This window comes from Tenrec ecaudatus, chromosome 7 (assembly GCF_050624435.1).
Source record: "Tenrec ecaudatus isolate mTenEca1 chromosome 7, mTenEca1.hap1, whole genome shotgun sequence".
Lineage (NCBI taxonomy): Eukaryota > Metazoa > Chordata > Mammalia > Afrosoricida > Tenrecidae > Tenrec > Tenrec ecaudatus.
This window is the reverse complement of record NC_134536.1, coordinates 118,318,993-118,342,090: the sequence shown is the minus strand read 5'-3', so window position 1 is coordinate 118,342,090 and position 23,098 is coordinate 118,318,993. Positions and strand designations below refer to the sequence as shown.

At 45.7% G+C, this 23,098-nt stretch overlaps 2 protein-coding genes across 3 annotated transcripts in view; both read right to left on the bottom strand.

The window, feature by feature from the left end:
- CILK1 (ciliogenesis associated kinase 1) overlaps positions 1-161 on the bottom strand; it is a 39,965-nt gene extending 39,804 nt beyond the window's left edge. For both annotated transcript variants that reach the window (XM_075554980.1, XM_075554981.1), the window contains exon 1: positions 23-161. In XM_075554980.1, the coding sequence (XP_075411095.1) occupies positions 23-123 (101 nt within the window). In that variant the 5' untranslated portion in view covers positions 124-161. The remainder of the gene's footprint in view (positions 1-22) is intronic.
- Positions 23-21,936, bottom strand: LOC142453557 (uncharacterized). Its single transcript, XM_075554986.1, has 2 exons — positions 21,580-21,936; positions 23-295 (listed from the first exon to the last, which is right to left on the bottom strand). Exon 2 carries the CDS (start codon positions 270-272, stop codon positions 153-155), a length of 120 nt encoding a protein of 39 aa, XP_075411101.1. The 5' UTR covers positions 273-295; positions 21,580-21,936; the 3' UTR covers positions 23-152.
- Between the last annotated feature and the right edge of the window lie 1,162 nt (positions 21,937-23,098).

The window sequence follows — 23,098 nt, the reverse complement described above, 5'->3', positions numbered from 1 at the left end:
GAGGATGAAGGCTAAGACTCACTTTTTGATCGCAATCAGTTCCCCAGACTCTATGCTTCTCCCCAGAAAGACGGAACCGTAGGTCCCATCGCCAAGCTGTTTAATGGTTGTGTATCTATTCATGGTGCGCCCGTCCCGGCCGGTCACTCATCTCAGGGCTGCGGCGGTTCAGTCCTGCAGCGGTAGCAGGCCTCCCCGGAGTGTAACCAGACTTTCCGATGGCAGCACCAGCACAAGGGATTCAGTACAACGTGTCTGTCTCCCAAATACATATTTTCCAAGCTCAGTCTTCTGCCTGCGGAGGAAAAGGAGATGCAGCTAAATGCTAGTGCACACTGGAGTTGTGGGTTGTGTGCATTTTTTGGAGTTTAAATTGGAGTGAGCCAACTAGAATCTAGAAGGTAAACCAGCCCACTCACCGAGTGGTATATCGTTCCTGTTTTTAAATAAAGTTTTATTGGAACACCATTGTGGTACTTATTTTTAAATGAGTAAAGTGGCTAGTTTTGATGGAGCAGTAGTGACAAAGTATATGTGGCCCACAAAACTTAAGTTTTCCTACACGGGAAAATTTGTCACCCTGTGGTCCCAATAATGGCTTTTTCTAAATTTTTCCAAAATGAGAGATACTGTGAATTTGTCACTCATGCAGAAATAAATCAGCTTTTATTCATTGCCTTTCTGCTGACTAACCTCTCTGGCAAATCCTGCATGGTAACGATGCTGTCTGCATACAGATTGCCTCCGAGCTCAGAGGAGCCAAGCTAAATACAATTTGTTCTATGCAATTTAGTGACAATTAACAGTGTAAACAGGAAAAGCCAAGAAATGCTTAAATTTAGGTTCCCCTAATAAAGAGCTTATACATTCCATAAATTATCAGTGACTAGGCATCAACTGCATCATTCTGACTACTAGATGTCCACATGCGAAGTAATCGCCTTAGTACTTCAGGGCCTGTACATAGTGGGTGCTTTTTTGAATGCCATTCAGTTTTATTTTTGTTGTTGCTTTTCTTAAGTAATTTACTTTTCATTTATAAAATCCTTCAGTCTGCCCTAGGATTAGCTTACTAATCCTAAGTGATTGTAATGCCTTTAGACAAATGCTGCTGTTATTGGGTATCATCTAGTCCGTTCAAAGCACAGCACCCCTGTAGGACAGGATAGAACTAACTCATATGGCTTCTAAGGCTTTAATCTCTTTTCATATCTATATTATATATTTATTGTATTCTTTATTATATCCTATATAAATATCTGTCTATCGCTCAAAAACTCACTGCCATCGAGTCCATGCTGATTCATAGCAATGCCGCTGCGGGTTTCTGAGACTGTAGTGTTTATAGGAGTAGAAAGTCCAGTCTTTCTCCCAAGGAGCTGCTAGTAGTCTTGAACTGCTGACGATATGGATCACAGCCCAGTACATACTAATACTGCACCACCAGGGCTCCTATACATGCAGTGTTTTCAGTGAGGGTTTATCTAGCCATTGGGTTTCCATGCAGCCCCGACAGTAAGGGAACACGTGACCAAGGGGCAAGCAAGTTTGGGCTCTGGGTTTGTTTTCGTCTCCGTTTTTTCTCCACATTCATCTCCACCTATTTTTGATATGGCATATATGATTCCTGCACAACTCATACTTTCATTTTCAAAAACATGTGAATCTCAAACCATTGTTCAATTTCATTTTGTAAAAAGCACTTCCACTGCTGCTTGTTTGTCAGTCTGTTGTACTGTAGTGGCTGTGGTCATTGTGGTGCTGGAAGAATGTCACCAATACTTCAAATATCAATCTTCAGCAGAGCTTCTAGAATAAGAACAGGCGACCAAGAAGGAATAGGCTGTTCACTTCTGAATATTAACCACTGAAAACCATGAATAGCAGCAGAACATTGTCAGACATAGTGCCAGAGAATTGGCCTCTCAGGCTGGAATGAACTCAAAATACAACCGAGAAAGAGCTGCCCCCTCAAAAGAGACTTGACCTTAAGGCATGGATGGAGTCGATCTTTTGGGATCTTTATTTTCTATAGAGCCAAGACACAAACTGAGAAGAAACGGGTGCAAACATGTATTAATAATAGGAACATGGAATGCACAAAGTAAGAATTTAGGAAAGTTGAAGTTATCAAAAATGAAGTGGTATGCCCATGATGCTCTCCTTCCTGACACAGTTGCTGAAGACAAAGCAGGTGCATAAGCAAATGTGGTGAAGAAAGCGGATGGTTCTCAACTATCAAAAGATATAGCATCTGGTGTTTTAAAGACTTGAAGGTAAACAAGCGGCCATCTAGCTGAGAAGCAACAAAGCCCACATGGAAGAAGCACACTATCCTGTGCGATCATGAGATGTCGAAGGGAGGAGGTATCAGGCATCAAAGAACAAAAAAATCATATCATAGTGAATGAGGGGGAGTGCAGATTGGGGACCCAAAGCCCATCTGTAGGCAACTGGACATCCCCTTACAAAAGGGTCACGGGGAGGGGACAAGCCAGTCAGTGCAGTGTAGCAACAGTGAAACATACAACCCTCCTCTAGCCTAAATGCTTCCTCTCCCACCCCCTCTCCCTATCATGATCCCAAGTCTACCTTACAAATCCGGCTAGACCAGAGAACATATGCTAGTACAGATAGGAACTGGAAACACAGGGAATCCAGGACAGATGATCCCTTCAGGACCAGTGGTGAGCGTGGTGATACCGGAAGGGTGGAGGGAGGATAGGGTAGAGAGGGGGAACCGATTATAACCTCCTCCCTGGGGGATGGACAACAGAAAAGTGGGTGAAGGGAGATGTCAGACAGTGTAAGATATGACAAAACAATAATTTATAAATTATCAAGGGTTCATGAGGGAGGGGGAGCAGGAAGGGAGGGGGGAACATAAGGAGCTGGTGCCAGGGGCTTACGTGGAGAGCAAATGTTTTGAAAATGATGAGGGTAACGAATGTACAAATGTGCTTTATACAACTGATGTATGTATGAATTGTGATAAGAGTTGTATGAGCCCCCAATAAAATGATTTTTTTAAATGAAGTGGAATGCATAAAATTGAGGTCCTGGACATTAGTGTGCTGAAATGGATAGGCATTGGCCATTGTGAATTAGACAATCATATTGGTTTACTATGCTGAGAATGATAAATTCAAGAAAAATGATGCTGCTTTCATTGTCAAAAGAAATATTTCAAGATCTATCTTGAAGTATAATACTGTCTGTGATAGGATAGCATACACATGCCTACAGGATGATACAGATATTTTTCAAATTTGTGCACCAAATAAAAGATAGTGAGGTCGAACTTGAAGAATTATGCCAACTTTTCCATCTAAAGTTGATAAAAATGTGATCAAGATGCACTGATAATTACTGACAACTGGATTGTAAAAGCTGTAGTCCGAGAAGCTAGAGATCTCATAGCAACTTCTTCATTACAAATTCTTTTTCAACAACATAAACAGCAACTGTACAAAATAACCTCTCCAGATGGAATACGCAGCAACGAAACTGACTGTGTCTGTGGGGGAGATTGTGGAGGAGCTCAATATCAGCCAAAGTTAGGCCAGGACTGACTATGCAACAGATCATCAATGGCTCATCTGAAAGTTCAGATTCAAGTTGAAGAAAATTAGAACAAGTCCATGAGAACCAAAATATGACTCTGAGCTCTTCCACCTGAATTCATAAAACATTTTAAGAACCGATTAGCCTCATTGAACACGAATGGCAGCAGACCTGAAGAGCTGTGGGAGGACATCAAGACCATCTTACATGAAGAAGGCGAAAGGGCATTCAGAAAATTAACCAGAAGTAAAACATAGAAGGGATTGTCAGAAGAGATGTTGAAACTTGCTCTTGGTCGTTGTTAACACGAATGGAAGCAATGATAAGGCAAAAGAACTGAGCAGAAAGTTTCAAAGGCCATCCCAAGAAAACAAAGTTAAGTATTATAGTGAAATGTGCAAAAACCTGGAGTTAGAAAACCAAAAGGCAAGAATGCGCTCCACATATTTCAAGTTGAAAAGCCTAGAGAGAAAAAATATTTCAAGCCTCAAGTACTGAATTGCAATCTTGAAGGATTCCATGGGCTCAGAAGAAAAACTTCCATGAGGGAGAGGTCAAACAAACATCTACTCTCCACCTCATGATTTGTTTCTCCAGTACCCCACTCTCAAGGTACCATAATGTGTTAGTCTGGGTACATTAGAGAAACAAATCCACAGAAACTCCTCGTGTATAGAGAGAGTTTTATATAAAGTTTATGTGCACATCAAGAAAACATCCCAACCCAGTCCTGCCCAAGCCCACAAGTCCAACATTAACCCATATATCTGACACCAATCCACAAAGTCCTCCTACATCTCACAAAACACACACTATGATGCCGACTGTAGGAGGAAAGCCAAATCAGTGAATGTGTAAGCACCTCAGCACTGGCAGGGGTCTCCACACGGCTGCTCGAGCACTCAGGGCTGCATCGGGGTAGGTCCATGTGACTTCTCCTCAGGGATGTCTTGCAGGAAGTGAGCCTTGACAGCTGAAGCAGGGAACTGGCTAAGGCAGCTGCACCCTGGTCCAACCATCACAAAGCAAGAGACCTGAGAACTAGAAAGGCGAGGCTCACCAAGCCATTTATCCCTCCACCCTTCAATTAACACCACATGTGTTTATCAGCCAGGTTGGCACAATAAACTAACTACCTCACCAACTGAAACCTTTCAACAAGCCGATGAAGCATGGAAACACTCTTCTATGCCAAGAAATTTGGAAGACAAGATCATTTGTGCATTTTGTAATCCACTATTTAGAATATTTTTGTCCTCAAATTTCTTCCAACTGGAAGAGATCCACATTTGTGCCCATCCCAAAGAAAGATGACCCAACAGAGTGTAGAAATTATCCAACAATATCATTAATGTCACATGCAAGTAAAGTTTTGCTGAAGATCATTCAGCTAAGGTTGCAGCAGTACATTGGCAGGGAGCTGTCAGCAATTCAGACTGGACCCAGAAGAGGACGTGGAACATTGCTGACATTACATGTCTGTTAACTTGTGTTTTATTGACAAAGTTCAGGCATTCAACTAGATGGATCATGACAATCTGTGGACAACATTAAGACGAATGGAAATGCCAGAACATGTCATGGTGCTCATGTCCATAGCTTGTACACAGACAAAGAAGTAGTCAATAGTGCATAACAAGGTAAGACTGCATGGTTTCAAATCAGGAAAGGTGCGTGTCAGGGGCGTCTCCTCCCACCATACTCATTCACTCTGTATGCTGACAAATAACCCAAGAAGCCGTACTGTTGCAGAAGAAGGTGGCAAGAGAACTGGAAGACAGCTTTATTAACAATGTATGGTATGCAGATAACACAACGGAAACAACCGTGCTTGCTGAAAGCAAGGAGGGCTTGAAGCACTTTGCTGATGAAGATCAGACTTTAGCCTTCAGTATGGGTTATAAATCAATGTAAGGAAAACCCAAGCCCTCACAACTGGACCAGTAGATAGCATCATGGTAAATGGAAAATCAGTTGTTAATGGTTTCATTTTGCTTGGATCCACAACCAATGCTCATAAAAGCAGCAATGAAGAAATCAAAGGGCATATTTGAATTTGGCAAATCTGCTGCACAAGGCTTCTTTAAAGTGTTGAGGAGCAAGGATATCATTTTGAGGACAAAGTTGCACTGAACTCAGCCATCGTATGATAGCTTTTAGTGCCAACATGGCACCTGTAAGAAGATGTGGGTGGAGTTTAGCCTGGCAATCAGATGGTAGCCTGATGACATCCCTTGGAGGTGTGACCAAAATGTCTAGCTCTCTGGAGGCCCTCTCTTTCAGTTTCTCTGCCTTTTTCTTCCTGCTTGCAGGCCACCCTGAGAGCTGCTGGGAGCTCTGCCATTCTTCCACCTACACGGGATCCACGCAACTTTGGACACACATGACTTATTCCTGCATTCTGAATCACTGCATGTGACTGTGTGAGTCTGAAGAAGGACTGATGGACTATTATCAGACTTACGGTCTTGGTTGGACGGGGCTGGGGTGTTTTCTTGATATACAGTTACCTCCTGATATAAAGCTCTCTCTGATACAAAATAAGTGTCCCTGGATTTGTTTCTCTAGTCCACCTGGCCTAACACACATGGTGGTTTTAGGTGCCCACCTTATGCATGTGAAGATTGAACAATGAATAGGGAAGGCTGCACTCGAATTCTGGTGTTAACAAAGAATACTGAAAGTGTCACAAACTTCCAAAAGAACAAACACATCTGCTATGGAGAAACTGCAGCCAGAATGTTCCTTAGAAGTGAGAACTATCTCACATACTTTGAACACACAATCAAGAGGAACTGGTTGCTGGAAAAAAAAGTCATCGTGCTTGTGAAAAAGAGGAAGACCTCCAATGACATAAACGGACCATGACAGCAACAGTGGGCTCAAAAATAACAATTCACAGGACCGGGTGGTGTTCCATTCTGTTTTAAGTAGGGGCCCTCTGAGCTGGAACCAACAAAATGCACTTGAACCTGTCTCGGGCAAACTTTATCTAGCTACTAGAGAAAAACCAAACTGACTGCCATCGAGTTGGTTCCGACTCACAGTAGTGCAATAGGGCAGTATAAAACTACTACTATACTGCATCATTAAAAAAAAAGTAGGCTTTGACTGTGGAGGAAGTCAAATAAGGTTTTTCTTTGCTGATTTTAAACCAAGGACGTTGTCTTTAAATGACCACTTTTGCATTTTGTCATCCAATAGTTAAAATAGTTTTTCTTCATGTCCCAAACAAAATGTACCTATCCTGATTTCTGTGTGCTTAGTTTTGGGGGTTTTGTGGAGATGAACCATTTCATAAAAGGATAGATGTAGTACATGCAACCAGTAATCAAAGTGTGTGTCCCAGACTTCTATCGCCTTAATTATAGACAACCTTTCCTCGGAGGACCTATTTTAAAATTTCCATTCCTTTAATTATCCTTGGCATGCATCTCAAAATTATTTCACATTTCTCTAATTCCTGGATGATTTGTGGTGACCCAACTCAGTAACGATCCAAGCAAGTCATGTAACAATCCGTTTCCAGCAGGTCTCTTTAGAGAACTGAAAAGCTAGGATGTCACTTTGAGGACTAAAGGGCCCCTGACCCAAGCCATAGTGTTTTCCGTGGCTTCATCTGCATGTGAAAGTTGGGATATTATGGGATGGATTGTGATAAGGGCTGTCCGGGCCCCCAGTAAAATGATTTTTTTAGTTGGATATTGAATAAGGAAGACCAGAAGAATCGATGCATTTGAAGTGTGGAGCTGGAGGAGACCATGGAAAGTGTCACGGACTGCTGGAAGGACAGACAAGTGAGAAGTAAGGGGAGAGTGCTCCTTAGAAGGGTGAGAATGGCAAGAGGGTGAGACTTGGTCTCACGTACTTTGGGCACGCTGTCAGGAGAGACCAGTCCCTGGAGAAGGACATCATGCTTGGCGAAAAAGACGAAGGCCCTCAATGAGATGGACCAACGCAGTGACTGCGATTGTGAAGATGGCGCAGGCCCAGGCAGTGCACTTTGCAGTGTTGTACACAGAGTTGCTCTGGGCTATAACTGTCTCGATGGTACTTTACAACAACAGTTCTCTCTGTCTCTCTCTCTCTCTCTCTCTCTCTCTCTCTGTCTCTCTCTCTCTCTCTCTCTCTCTCTCTCTCCCCCCCCCTCCGCCCCTTTTTACAATGACATTACACCACTGACTCATAGCTATCAGTTATTAACCAAAGAAACCTTTTTTTGAAAACATATTTCCTACTACTTCCTCACCCACTTAAATGAGGTTGTTAGGATAATACCTTTCTAAATGATCATCAAAAAAGCTATTGGGAAAAGAATTAAGAACTTTATTGAAATCATGATAAATTGGGCCACTCATTCAACAATTCCTTCTTCTTATAGTTTGTCAGATAATCAAAGAATAAAATCAAAATACTTTGGCAAGTTTTCAATTTCGTCATGTTTGGTAGTTGCTTTGTAGTACATTCTTTCAAGAGATGACGCAATGATTGTAGGATGGATTAGACTAGTGTCTCTTTAATTGTGGCTATCATGATTACAAGTCTATAATTTTATTCATCTTTTACTGAGCATTTCCCAAATGCCAGGTAGTGGGCAAATCTTTGGGAATACATTATAGACAAGGTAAGGGTCCTTTCTTTAAGTAACTCACAATTTTTATGCACGATAAATATTGTAGAAAAGGCCAAGAACACATGATAACGAGAGGAACCCCTCCTGAGGGGAGAGAGCTGAGAGAGCTTCAAAGAAATGGCCGTCTTCACGCATTGAATTAATGAGGCTGTTGAATACAAAGAAGGGAGGGAAGGAGTTCTAGGTGGAAGAAACTGTGTACAAAAGAGTAGTAAGCATAAGAGCCTGCGAGGCTCAAAAAAGGTGAAAGCCTTGTGGGGAATGTTCTTACCCAGGTGGAACATTCGAGTCACCCAGGGGGACATTACATAAAACAGAACAAAATACAGTTCCGTCCTGTGCCATCCTCACAATTGTTTCTATTTATGCCCACTGTTAACAGCCACCGTGTCGCACTATCTCATTGACGGCTTCCTCCCTCCCTCCCTCCCTTCCTTTCTTCTTTCTTTCTCTTTCTTTCTTTCTTTCTTTCTTTCTTTCTTTCTTTCTTTCTTTCTTTCTTTCTTTCTTTCTTTCTTTCTTTCTTTCTTCCACCCTCTACCAAGGAGGATGATTTTCTTCTGGAGGAACACCCCAATAACACGCCCTTGCTTCCAAGGAGCATCCTGGCTGGACGGCTCCCAAGACAGATTTGTTCCTCCTTTTGGCCGCCTGTGTACTTTAAATATTTGTTGCCAACTCCACAATACAAAGGTACCCATTTTCCTTCGGTCTTCCGGGTTCACTGCCAAATTTTCCCATGAATATAAAATGACTCAAGTTATCAATGATTTCATCTTACGTGGATCCAAAATCAATGCGCATGGAAGCAGCAGCCAAGAGAGCAAACAATGCATTGAATTTGGCGAATCAGCTGCACAAGGCTTCTTAAGAGTGTTGAAGGGCAAGGGGGTCATTCTGAGGACTACGTGGCACAGGAGGAGTCCCGCCTGCTGGGCTGATAGCTTTCTCAGACAGTGAGGATGGATAACCGGCGAAAAGCCACGGACACAGGCCTGACTGCACGTCACTGTGAGACCCTGTAGAACTCCGCACAGGGTAGAACAGAGTACTTAGCCAGGTTTCCAAGGCTGTAGTCTCTGTGGAAGCCCATACATGTAGTCTCTGTGGAAGCCCATACACACATCCCTTTCCCAAGGAGCAGCTGGGGACTTAGCAGCCCTGACCTTTTGGTTAGCAGCTGGGTGTGATAAGTGAATCACCAGAGCTCCCCCAGAGCCCGACCCGATTGCTCCGCTACAGACAAGAATGCTCTCACGCCCACACGCCTGTCCTTCCGAGCGCCACAGCCCCGACACAGGTCTCCATGCACATGCTAAAGGTCCCTTCTGTTCTCTTCCTATCCCTTGATTTGGAAGCTTCTCCAGCAGAGTCTCTTTTTTAATCTCGTGCTGCCAGGACCGTGTGCAATTCTCTCCAGGGCATGGCAGGTGGCAATCATAAGAGGGTCTTGCTTGACCAGCGAGTCCCAGTGTGGGGCCCAGTCAGCAGGTCACTGATGATAACACTTAGCACACGTGACAACAGAGCTAAAGTCACAGGCAATTAAGGAACTCATAGAACTCTCTATTCAAATTTAATTTCAGCACACATGATTTCTTTAATAAAAATTTTGCACTTTCCTCTTTGAACCTTAACAGGAGACAGCTACATCTGCAGGTGTAGTTTCTTCCTTCAAAGAAAGAAGCAGACACAAATCGCTACGTCCCGGTGTAAACTTGGATTCTTTTTGTAAAAGTCAGGTACTTCTAAGTCTTTGATTTACCAAGTTCTTATCGAATGTCATTTAGGACAGCGGGCAGTACATTCTGCCTTTCATCATAACCCACTCAGTCTGGACTCAGTATATATTAAAAAAAAAAAAAGATCAATATAGCGTTTCCTTCCTCTCCACCCCATTGTGTCTGCTTCTCTCACATTTTACCTGAGAGTCATTCCATTGAAACCCCAGAAGACGAAAACTGATGTATATTTAGCTTACTAATGTGTCCAAAATTCCAAAAATGTACTACTAATAACACCAGTGCTCACTACATGCACACTAGACGGAGCTGCAATTCTTACCATACATGGCGGTTAACAAAAAAGTTGAAGGTTCAAGTCCAGCCAGAGGTGCCTCCAAAGAAAGGCCTGGTGATCGAGTTCCAAAAAACCACCCGCTGAAAATTCTCAGGAGCACAGTTCCACTTGGATACATGAGGCTCATCATCATGAGTTGGCATCCACCTGGCAACCCCAGGTTTTCAGGCGCACAGCACTGCCGTCAACAAACCAGAGCCAGACACTTGCCGTCCGTTCCGACTCACGGCGACCCTACGCTGCTGATGAGTGCTTTGCATCTGTTAATTAACTGGATCCTCACAGCTGTACAAGGTAGGCTCTATTATCCTAATTTACAGATGAAAAATCGAGATGCGAGAATCTTACCCACTCAATACACAAAGGACAATGATGTCTCTAAGGTGAACCAGATGCGTATAAACCATAGATGCATGAATGGATCTTGGGCTTGTACTTATTTCTTGCCTTAATCTTAGAACAATTAGTTCTTCTGACATGGCCCTGCCTCATGCTCTAGCGGTTCTCAACCTGTGGGTCACGACCCCTTTGGGGGTCGAATGACCCTTTCACAGGGGTCGCCTGATTCATAACAGGAGCAAAATTACAGTTATGAAGTAGAAACGAAAATAATTTTATGGTTTGGGGAGGTTACCACAACATGAGGAACTGTATTAAAGGGTCGCGGCATTAGGAAGATGAGAACCACTGCAAGATAAAGAGATCATTGAAGACATAGGTGCTGTAGCAAAGTGTGGTGAGGAAACTAGAAACCTGGTTACCAGAACGAATACTGTCTGGGGTCTTAAAGGTTTGTTTTCAAGCAAACAGCCATCTAAGTGACGCATCAGTTAGTCCATATGGAAGAAGCATACCAGCCTCTGTGATCCAAAGATTGTAAATAATTCAAATCTAAAGGAGGGAGTGGCATCAGAGCTTAGACAGGAACAGCTGGTTTGCAGAAGGTTATGACAGTGGACGATATGACCGTGGAAGTCCCAAATCCACTGCAAGGTCTGCCCACACGTGGATTAAGCCTCTGGTGAATCCCCGCCTATCATAGATGAACCCTATTACCTCAGAGAGTGTTGTAAAGTCGATGAAGGCAAAATGCAATCTCTTATCATTTGATCTCCCTTTAGACCCATTTTAAGGCTGTTTAAATTTAAATTTTAAAAAGTGAAGGGGAAATACATGTGGATTAAGCCCTTGGGGTATCCCCTCAGCCCATGGACCAGGGATGCGAATGACCTTGCTAACATGAAAAATGTATTGGAAAGTGGATTGTTTCAGATGCAATTAGGGTAAAAGTTACCATTCTATCATTTGATCTCCTTTTGACCCATTTAAACTTGTTCTAGTTTTTACTATTTCCTGCTTTCTTTTTGAACAAGGATCTTGCTTTACTTTGTTATTCTTTTTAGTTGTATGTTAGTTTTTAAATGTTTTTCTGTATATGAACTCCATTATAGGTAAGTCGACAGAGACAGTAACTGGATTCATAGTTCCTTGGGGGTAAGGCAAGGGAGGTTGGGGGAGAGAGAGCTAATACTAATGATGAAAAGAATGAAGAGGTGAGTGGGTTGGAAAGGGGGAACTGATTACAAGGATCCACATGTGACCTCCTCCCTGGGAGAGGGACAGCAGAGAAGGGGGGAAGGGAGACCCCGGGTAGGGCAAGATATGACAAAATAACGATGTATAAATTACCAAGGGCACATGAGGGAGGGGGGAGTGGGGAGGGAGGGGAAAAAAGAGGACCTGATGCAAGGGGCTTAAGTGGAGAGCAAATGCTTTGAGAATGATTGGGGCAGGGAATGTATGGATGTGCTTTATACAATTGATGTATGTATATGTATGGATTGTGGTAAGAGTTGTATGAGTCCCTAATAAAATGTAAAAAAAGAAAAGAGGAGAAAAAAATGATTAGGGCAAAGACTGTACAGATGTGCTTTATACAATTGATGTATGTATATGTATGGACTGTGATAAGAGTTGTATGAGCCCCTAATAAATTGTTTAAAAAATAAAATAAATAAGAGAATGGAGAGAATGGTCTAACACTGATTGCGGTGATGATTGTACAACTCTTCTTGATGTGACTGAACTACTGAATTGTGTGATACGTGAATTATATGCCAATAAAACTGTTGGGAACAAAATGTATCTTGCCCGCTTTGCAATTATTATCATCCTTGTCATTTGGCAGATAAGAAAACTGAGATACAGGTAACTTATCTAAGGTCACAAGGCAAGTACGTGGTGGAATGGAGGCTGGCTCCAGGCAGGCTATACGGAGCTTCCGGAAGAGGGTCCAAAAGATCAGAAGCTCGCAAGGTCTCGCAAGGAGCCGAGAGCACAAGGATTTAGAAATACTTCGTGTCGCAAGGTCCAGATGTGGAAGCCAGTGCTTAGTTGGCCGCACTGCTGACTCTGCCGATTCTGGTGCCAAGGTGAACGTAGACAGAGCAGGTTTGCATGCCAATTTCAACTCAGCACCGACCCGCTGTGGCTCAGAAGCATCTTTCGGTCCTCGGGCTTGCTCACTATAAAATAGGGGCATTGTAGCTGGTGCTGTGACATGGTTTCTCGTGCGGCACTCGGTGGATCTGTGACTGCGTAGGGAAGCATGGGAGTATCTCGCTAAGAAACAAATCTGCCTTTCCTCCCAGAGGCTTGAATGCAGGCCCAGAAGAGCGTGTCCTCAAGGCTCAAAGTTAAAACCTCTGCCCTCCCCTGCCCCGCAACTCCACCCCCTCCACCCCAACTCTGGCTCTCCTCCCAAAGTACCACTTCTCCAGAGCCTCATGTCCCAACCGCACAGGCAGATCAAGCGATTGGCCCTCTCCAGGTGCCACCCTGCACACTGCCAACCAGTTCAGCCTGGGTGACATGCAAGCCCCCCACCCCACCCCCCGCCCCTCAGGCTCAGCTAGGACCCCCTCACCACGCTTGCTCCTCTCTGCCTTTGACGCGGCACAGTCGATGTGTACAGAGCAGATCATCAGAGATTACAACTGATTATTATGGATTGAATGGTGTGCCCCGCCTCCCACCCCCCAAAGTGTAGCTCCTGCCCCTTCTCTCAGTGGACGTAGCCAAATTTGGGAATGGGTGTTTATGTGGTTTATTAATGAGGCCTTCTCTGGGTAGGGTGTGCCTTCAACTGATCATGTTTGAGGCGTCAAAGGGGGAGATTAGACACACAAGATGGGTGATACCAGGAGCTCTCCGAGGAAGGTCAAAGACGCCTGATTGACTAAGGCTGACAGAGGAACCTTCCACTGGGCACACATTCGCAGCTCCCTAATGGTGAGCGAGAAAAATCCGTTTGTTTGAAAGCCCCCCGCGGGTGGTGTTCCCATGACAGCAGCTCTGAGAACCCAAGGTCCATGGGTGAAATCTGGATTTGGGTTTTCGCTACTTAGCTTCAGGGCCACCTTGGATAGGTACCCCCATCTCTCAGCGTGTCTACTCATTTCTTCATGTACAAAATCGGTAATTAAAGAGTTTGAAGTCATAAGCCCGTTTTGAAGTCCCCCTCCCTTTTTTGTCAGGGTTTTTCTAGATTTAATTTTTCCAGACACAGTGATTCTCATGGAGTTACCGAGTAAATTTGACCCACCAACCTTGGGGCTGGCATAAGTGGAAATTCATGCATTTACACATAAGCACACCCTCATCAGCATAAAGCCACATTTCTGGACACGCAGGCCCGTTCTGACGTGGAAGAGGGGTAACTACGACAGAACAGCTTGAGCAGGCAGGCTACCGGGCCTTCCTGGGCAGTGCCGGCTCCCAGGGGCACGGAGTCACTGAGAAAGGCCCCTCAAGGCCACTGGCCAAGGCTGCATCACCCCTTTGCTCTCTCTCCCCCTCTCCCTCTCCCTCTCTTTATTGCTCTCAAAAATTTCCAGAAAACCTTTGAAATAAAGGTGATCATTTTCCTGGCGGGGTGGCTTTGGGGAAAACTTCCTTTGTAATCGGCCCCAATTCCCTCCCCTCAGACTTAATCCTCGGTGGAGGCAAAGAACATCTGCTCACGGCCAGCAGCTCGCCTGTCAGGTGCCCTGCTCATTCACAGCCTGGCAAACAAGGCAGGGACACGTGTCGGGGTTGGCCCTTTGTTTTTGAAACCCCGAGAGTCAGTGGATTAAATGCCATAGTCCCTCCATTTTTAAGATAGAGAAATGTTTGCGAACTTTTAATACTCTTAGCCAGTGTGGTTAACCAGTCATATTGACACTGTAAGGGCAAGGACGTGTGGGAAATGGAAGGACATATTTCCCTGGTGAAACTAGGGGAAGTGCTGCCCTCCTCCATTGTTTTTTTTTATTTTTAAGCATTCACTTTAAAATAATGTGTCATTAAAAATTCGATGTCTTTCTTTAAAAGTAGGTAAAGATACCACAAAATCAAACTCCCTGGCCACTCTGCCTCCCGGCGCACTCTCTATTTTTCTGTGGGGGTCTATAATTCCCTGTGATGGCCACACAGGACTCACAAGAAAACTCACAATGATGGGAAATTAAAGAAGTGAATGGGTTACAAATGTCTGGGATACAGTTATTCAGTCAGGATAGGTCACCAATAGGGAGTTAATAAATGCCCAAAGGGAAAGTTGTAAATCTCAATTGGAAAGCACTCCACTCCAGCGCCGTGGGTCCGCAAACTCAGCTCCCTCGATGAAGTGCCCAGAGGAACCCAATTCCACAAGCGAGCCTCCACCTCCAAAGCACTCAGCTTTACTTGCTCCAGGAGCTTTCGACTAACTCAGACAACCACCCTATCACAACACTACTTCAGCGGTTCTCAACCTTCCTAATGCCCCGGCCCTTGCATACAGTTCCTCATGTTGTGGTGTCCCCCACCATAACATTATTTTGGTTGTTATTTTATAACTGTAATTTTGCTACTGTTATGAATTGGGTGACCCCTGTGAAAGGGTCGATCGACCTCCAAAGGGGTCTCAACCCGTAGGTTGAGAACCGCTGCTCTACTTCTCTCTGAGTTTGATAATTCAAACATACTATACACACAACTATGAGTTCAATGGGGGAAAGCAATGGATTACAAGTAAGGTTCAGAAACTACTTAGGATACAGCTCTTCACTCAAGACAGCTCTGCCCAAAAGTGCTCAGCACTAGTTCTATGATTAGCACACCTAGCTAAGCACCCTTCAATTAAGGGCATGGAAATACCCCCACTCTGCCAGCAATCCTTCTATCCAAAGGAACTCAGCTTTCACGATTCATGGGCCAGGAATCCCACTGTTCTGGCTCATGTTCTAGGTTCCCATACCTCTGCTGTAGTCACTTCTCTGCCGCCATTTTCCATCATCTCTGGGGTCACAGCTCTCTGTCTCCTGAATTGATAAGGTTCACCATAAGGATCTCGGGTGCAAAGGATGTACGCCATTCCCGGCTCCTGTTTATTGATGGCAGGGAAACTCCCCCTTTTCTGCCTCCAGGATGACTCATTTTCAATCCAGTAGGATGGCAAAGCTGACCATCCACTTCATTTGCATGGTCCCACCCCATGGCGCCAAATGACACTTATAACACCTCACATTGACAGAGTCCAACCCAGTTATTAAAAGCCCTGATGGTGTAGTGGGTTAGATTTTGGACTGCTAAGTGCAAGATCCGCAGTTCGAAACCACCAGCTGCTCCCCAGGAGAATGCTGAAGCTTTCTACTCCCATGGAACTACAGTGTTGGAAACTCACCAGGGCAGTTCTACTCTATCTTAGGGTCTGTGAGTCAGAATTGATTTGATGGCAGTGAATTTGGTTTGAGTTTGGCCAGTAAACGCATAAAAGGAAAGGAAAGTAGAACAGGGTTGACAAACTTGTTCTCTAAAGGCCTAGAGGGTACATTATGTGGGCCTTGTGGGCCACACCATGTCTTTTGCAACTAGTCACCTCTGTTGGTATGCACAGAAGTAGCTATAGACAATACCAAAAGAAATGGGCATAGCGGTTTGCCAATCCCTGGCTGTTTAAAAACGCAGGCAGAGGGCAGAACCTGGATGATCATGTGCCCATCCCTGAAATCAGAAGTCCTGCCAGGAAGCAGGGACACGTCAGCATAGTCCACATGACCTGAGGTTTAAGGTCACATGCCCTTTTCTCCTGCAGAGCCTGGTAGAACGTCAGCTCGTCATGGACGGGAGTTATGGTATGCGCTAGTGGTGTTCCCAGCACCTAGAAGGACCCCTGGCCTCCAGACACCAGTCACAATGGGTGCTCACACCAAAGACTGGCTGAATGAATGAGCAACTCACACATTTGTCATGAGTGATTTTAACTAGGTGATTTTTCCTGAGTCACCAATCACACATCCACTGCCATCCCAGCCCCTCAGACTCACTTCTTTTGCAAAATCAGGGGGTGGAAAAGGTGTCAAACTGAAACCCAGGCTACTGCTCTAAGAACACTTTTTACACCACTTTCAGAATACATTTTTAACAATCAAACGGCACGCGGGTATGTGCTTCTGTCTCATGCTTTTTCTCTCATTCTGTCTTGTCAGAGCTAAGGCAATCTCTTACAAATTCACTTTTAAAACAAAAGCGATGCCCAAGAGGACAAAGCTATGAACTGTTCTCCTCCGGGAAGTGTAAGTCCACATGCAGGGTGGTCCTGAGGCCATCAAAAATGGACTTGGTGATTACACCACGGGACGCGATCTTGTTCGATAGAACAGAGCCATGAGGGCAGTCACATGCTATCAGCATGTTCTCATAGGTCATGCTCCACCACGAGAACGTGAAAACGGACTCACCACTCACCCTGAGCCTTCCGCAAAAGGGCCACTCATGAGCTCTGGGCTCTTGTGCCAACCACTTCAAGGGCTGGTAGGAAACCCCAGCACTGTGGGGAAGGACGCACACAAAATGGGAGGCACTACTGTGGCCCTTCCAATGTAAAAACGGGGAGTTAGCTGGCAAAAAATAAAAAAGAAAGCAAGAAAAATCTACTGTAGGATAGCAATTTACCTAGCAATAATTAGTGCAGACTTAAAAGTTAATCTCAGTAGGGCCTAAATTCAACGTAAGCATTGCATTAAGTTCAGGAAACTTCACATGCGTAGCAAAAACAAAAAATAAAGAATTTTTGCCTGTGAAGGACCCTTGCTTTACAGCGAAGATGCTCAGACCCAACTAATAGAAAAAGAACGCAAGTCAACTTCAGTGTGCATGTTGTTTAATGTGTTAATATAGCAGGAGCCCTGGTGGTGTAGTGAGTTATGTGTTGGGCTGTTGACCCAAAAGTTAGTGGTTTGAAACCACCCACCACTCTGCAGAAGAAAGACGAGGCTGTCTAAATCATCCTGTGATGATTTACAGTCTCAGAAGCACACAGGGGCTATAAAGTCACTGTGGGTCAGAACTGACTTAACAATAGTGTGTTTAGCTTGGTATAATACCCGTTTTAATTGTATATGAAAATGATTCCCACTTCCCTTTTGGTAAAGAGCCCTGGCGGTTACACATTTAGCTTCCTGCTCCCATGAACAGATACAGTCTTGGAAACTCACAGGGGTAGTTCGACCTGTGGGTCACTGTGAGCTGGAGTAGATTTGATGGCAGTGAGTTTGGTTTGGTTTGGTCCCTTTGGGTCAATGGTATGTGCGTATCTTGCTCATTCTGAACCCACACACACTCAAAGAAGCCAAATCTTCACAGATGAACTTCCAACTGGAACATCACAAGTCAGCTCACAAAGGATTTGATTGCAGCCCGTGAAGATTCCCACTCTCCAAGCACCCAGAGTCAGCAGTTGGCTTCCTATGCCAGGATAGTTCCATGTTCTTGGAGGGAAACCCTCACCGGAAACGTCCCACTTGCACTGTCCAGTTCCCTAAGATCTGTCACCAGTACACTGAAGTTCACCAGGTGCGGAGAGATATGCAGTGACTGGCCCAGCAACTGCAGGTACCACCTCAAGATGAACCTGTGCGGCAGGTCTTTCTCTTTGGGCTGCGAGTGAAGACATCCTGGTCATTGTTATCTACTTCTTTTCTCTCTGCCGCAACATTTCCTCAGCCTCTCAATGCACTTTGCTCCAGGCAATAATAGTTTGCTTTTACCAAATGGATTCTTTTATAAAGCAACCAAGACGTGTTTTTTAACAAGGAAGCTAAAGCCGTGGGTCAAAGTTAAGCACACCGGTAACCTAGAGCCTAGCTGTACTTCAACCCCCGAATGATATGCATGCGGGTTATCAGGCACACCTCTGTTTGCGCATTTCCCCGGTCACCCACAAACACCCAAGTTCACAGAGAGCGTCCTGAAACTGCCATCACAGGCCCTCCTCAGAGTTCCCTGGTTGATGAAGATCTCTGGGGGAAGAGTGAGGAGTCCCGTCGAACATCATTCACCAACTTACCGATCAACGTCTACCGAAAAGACATCACCCGAGAGGCCTGCCAAGAAGCCCCTACAACGGAAGCCCTGCCAAGAACCCACACTTGCACACGCCCCGCAAGCAGGAAAATGCATTTCAGAAGGGCAGACTTCAGTCGAAGGGCTAAGTCCAAGCACTCACGTTTCTGCAGAGGGAAATGGAGGCATTTGACACAAGAGCAGTGGTGAGAGGGGGAAATGAAAAGGGAAGTAGTGTTCCTGGCAAGATTCAGATGGAAGAACAGCAGCAAATCTCCGAAGCTGAGCTGGAGCGGGCACAGCTCAAAGTCAAGCCATGTTAAGGAAGCACGGGACAGGACTCAGGAAGGGTGGGTTCATGGCAACGGTTGCCGCAGGCCTCTGCACCGTCGCTCAAGTGCAGTCATGGCTGTGATCTGCAAGTCAGTAGACAAACATTCGCCCCATTGAGTAGTATACACATTCCAAGTTCAGTCACTCTGGAGAGATAAACGCGATCTACATATGCCAGGGGCTGTGGAGACGCTGTAGAGCTGCCTCACCCTACAACCAGCGAAGAGAAGTGTCTCCCTTATGCTTCCCATCACAGAACTGAGAATCCCACAGAGCCAAACAACTACGCGGATTCAGGCCCTGACCCCCATTCTGCTGACTTCAAAGCCTTTGACAGCACACTACCATACCAGTAAGTATGACTCTTGTCCTAAAGAGGATTAAAAAGAACTAAACCCCAGAGAGAGCAATACAGCCACCCAGTAATGAAGGACTAACTAACAAGTATCTGAGGACTTAGAGAAGATATTGTGAAAGAGGTGGCTTTCAGAGTCCTCCTGGGAGCATGGGTAGAATTTGGATAGGAGAGTGGAGCAAAGAAGAGAGTGTCTCTAGAAAGAGCTATCTGCACAGTGACCCCCAGGGGGCACGACGAGCCTGGCCCCTGGGCAGCAGAGAAGGGAGAGGGCCCTGCATAAAGCACAAGGTTCTAAAGGCCCAACTGAAAATTGGCTCAACTCAGGAAGCGCAAGGCCTGGTTACTGAAGGCCTGGAAAAACCAGGCCAATTATTGAGACACTAAGATGACAGTAAGATGAGGCATTGAAGGTCAAAAGGCAAGGCCAGACAGACAAGATGATCTGATCATTAATAAATACATAATGCGGGCAACAGGAAGTTGACCAGGCCAGAGTGAGGGGCTGTCTCATTCATTCATTCATTCATTCATTCATTCAGCAAATCTGTAAGGAGGACTTACCAGGCATCAGCCTTGGGAGGCCCCCTCAGAGGCTGCACTAGTACTGCAGAGAGGCAAGGCAAGGCTCGGGATTAGAACAGGGGCAGAGAGTTACACACAGCACACTCCAAAGATCTCCATGACTCACTGAGCTCAGGAAGGAAGAAAGTTGGAGTTAAATTCCTACGTTCCAGGAGCGCTATGGTGTCCACTCTCCCTGGGACCCTCAAAAAGTAATGAGAACAAAACATGCATGCAAAGCATGAAAGGGGCTTTGGTAATTTAATTGTTTTCCATCTATTAAAAAGGAAAGCCTTCCTGATGCCGGATAGTCAATAAATAAAACCCCAAGTGTCCCATTAGTTTTACGCCGGTAGGTCCTTCTGCGCAGTCTTTAGGTGAGGGTCTTTGTGGTAAGAAAGTAAATAAATTAACTAAATCAAAAGAACAAAAAACCGCCATTTCTTTGCAACCAATGCTGAGTTGCATTGGCAAGGATTCCAGGAGCCTGACTGCAGACCCACTCCATCCGCTCTCCAACACAGCCCTCGGCCAACTGACACAAGGCCAGCCTCCCCAGAAACGTGGCTGCCACCCCTGCCAAAGCCCAGGTTCTGACTTCGGGAAAGGGAGCAAGCAGCGTGGAAAGAGGGAAACAAAAAGTGGCAGGGCCCCCACAGGGCCCAGGGGGGGACATTTCCCACCAGCTCTGGTCCTGAAGGAGGCAGGCAGGCCTTCCACATGCTATCAAATTACAGCGCTTTGTTAGGAAACTATTTCAGATGTGCATGCATAACTAAGTCGTAGCCCAGCAGCATATGGTGGGGACGCTCAAACTTCTTAATAATGTATATACATGGACTACCTAGTCAACACACGTCGACGGGCTAAGTTTAAAGCTTATTCGGCCGTGGTCCAGTTCAAGGCTGACTGGGGCACCTCCCACTCAATGGGAAGGTGAGTGATGAATGCTGTAAGCTTTTAAACTTCTGTGACTACAAAGAGAGCTCCGGGGTAACATTAAAAACCCGAGAGCCCAATCTTAGCGCTTCCATCCACCCAGCGTGCAAAACTCAACGTTGTCTCTGCGAGCCCCGCTTTGACAGAAGCGGATGTTTCATTTAATTAGATAAGTGGCCTTGAATAAATACCCTTTTGTGTAGAACGTGGCTTGAAATAGAAACCTAAAATCAAACCTTGAATGTGAACGTGTCCCCAAACTTTAAAAGGAACATGACAAAAGAAATGACCGCTCTCGGAAATCCTGCCTCATCCCTCTCCCAGCATCTACTCAGACCGGGAAGGAGGAAATCAGAGCAGAGAGAAATCCAGTGGAAAATGGTTACGGTTGCCCATGAGCGTCGGAGGATTCCTGCTCAGACCCCTTGCAGGACAGCCAAGGGCCTAGTCAGAGAATTCCAGCAACAACTCCCTAACAGCCCCCCGAAAAGGGCTTCACATCAGCCCCTTCTCCTAAGGCCAAACGGCGATCACCCACAGACCTCACGGGCTCCCAGCCACGGGAGTTTCCAGCCCGGAGGGAGAGATCCACACGACCACGGAAAGAAACTACAGCCCATTAGCCTCTCCCTCCCATCCGGTCCCTGGCGGGGCCCCCAGACTAGCGTCCCCCGGTAGCTGCAGTCCATCACGCCGAGTGACAGGTCGCCCGGGAGAAGCCCCTAAATCCCTGACCCCCACTTACAGTGGCCGCGAACGCAGGCTGGGCCCGCCCCTGCGGGGAGCGCGGCTCCTGGGCGAGCGGGGCGCAGCAGCCCGCCGGGGACCTGGGAACGGGGCGATCCCCGCTAGGAGGGGCCGAGGGCTCCGTGCAGGGACGCCCGGGAGGTCCGGCGAGTCGCTCGGGCCGCGCGGCGCATGGCAGTGCAGCAGGAGCTCGGTTGCTTTCCAGCCTCCGGCAGGAAAACAAACAAAAGACAAGGTGGCTTCTAGCGGGGACACCCGGCCGCTCTCGCTGGGAAAAGTTACCCTGCAGCTCCCCTCGCTGGCCCTGCGCGTCCCTGCAGCGCGGCCAGGCGGCCCGAGGGGCGCGGAGATGCTCCCAGCTGGCGCCCAGGGCCCTTCAAGGATCGGCCCACCGCCCCTAAAGATCGCCTGGCATGGTCGGCCGGTCTGCGCAGAGGACTTAGATGGATTCATGCTCTGAGGACATTGAACCCATCGCAAGACCCTTTTCCTGATGCAGATTCGTTTGAATTTGAGGAGCTTTTGATATTGTTCAGCAGCTTTAGATGAGAAGACTAGCTAGTTAACGAGAGCTAGACAGATGTCTTTCTGTGTGTCATCAGTTATATGACCACCAGAGATAAGCACATTTATTTGTGCCCATACGTGCTGTTGGAAACAGGACTTGAAAACCACCCATGTAATGTCCCGCCTCAAAACTTTGAGGGGCCAGGTGAAATTTTACCCAGTGGTCCTGAACATAGGCATATAGCAAAGCAGCCCTTTCACTCACTGTAGATCCATTTTTGAGTTAAATCTCCCAGCTGCTACCATATCTGTTTTTGGCTCACTATTTTATATTTTGAATTCCATGGAAAATTCCATAGAAAATTGTTACCCACAAAAAGAATTCAACCACACACAATGCTTAAGGTCTGGTGCTAACTAAAGGAGTCCTGGGCCCCAGGAGTTCGAGACCTCGGTTACTAACCCGATTGGCATCTACCAGCTACTTGATGGGAGAAAGATGTGGCAATCTGCGTCTCCATTTGGACGCATAGCAAAGGTTTTGGAAGTTGTATGGGGGCAGTTCTGCTCCTATACAAAACAAAACTAAACCTCAACTACCATGGAGTCTGTTCAGACTCATAGGCCAGACATGAACTGCCTACGGACCCAAGCAGAAGTGCCTCTGTGAATTTCTGAGACTTTAACTCTTTACTGGTGTAGAAAGCCTTGTCTTTGTCTCCAGGTGGTTTTGAACTGCTGACCTTGCTGTTAGTAGCTCAACTTGTAACCTAAAGGGTCTTTATAAGTTGAAATTGACTCCACTGCAGTGGAGTTTGGGTTTGGAATGCTAACTATTCCCATAGAAAGCATTTTATAAAGTGACTAAGGTAACAAAAATTCATAGTTTTAGTTAGTCAAATTAAGTTTTCTGAGTAAATCTACTTTTTTTTTTTCCTTAAAACCATTTTGTTCTACTTTTAGCAAGGGTCCACTGGGCTAGCAAATGGATTGGGGCAGAAGTGCAGACA

What these genes read in the sequence shown, in the direction of transcription:
- LOC142453557 (XM_075554986.1), bottom strand. Translation starts at nt 272, where the DNA reads ATGTATTTGGGAGACAGACACGTTGTACTGAATCCCTTGTGCTGGTGC.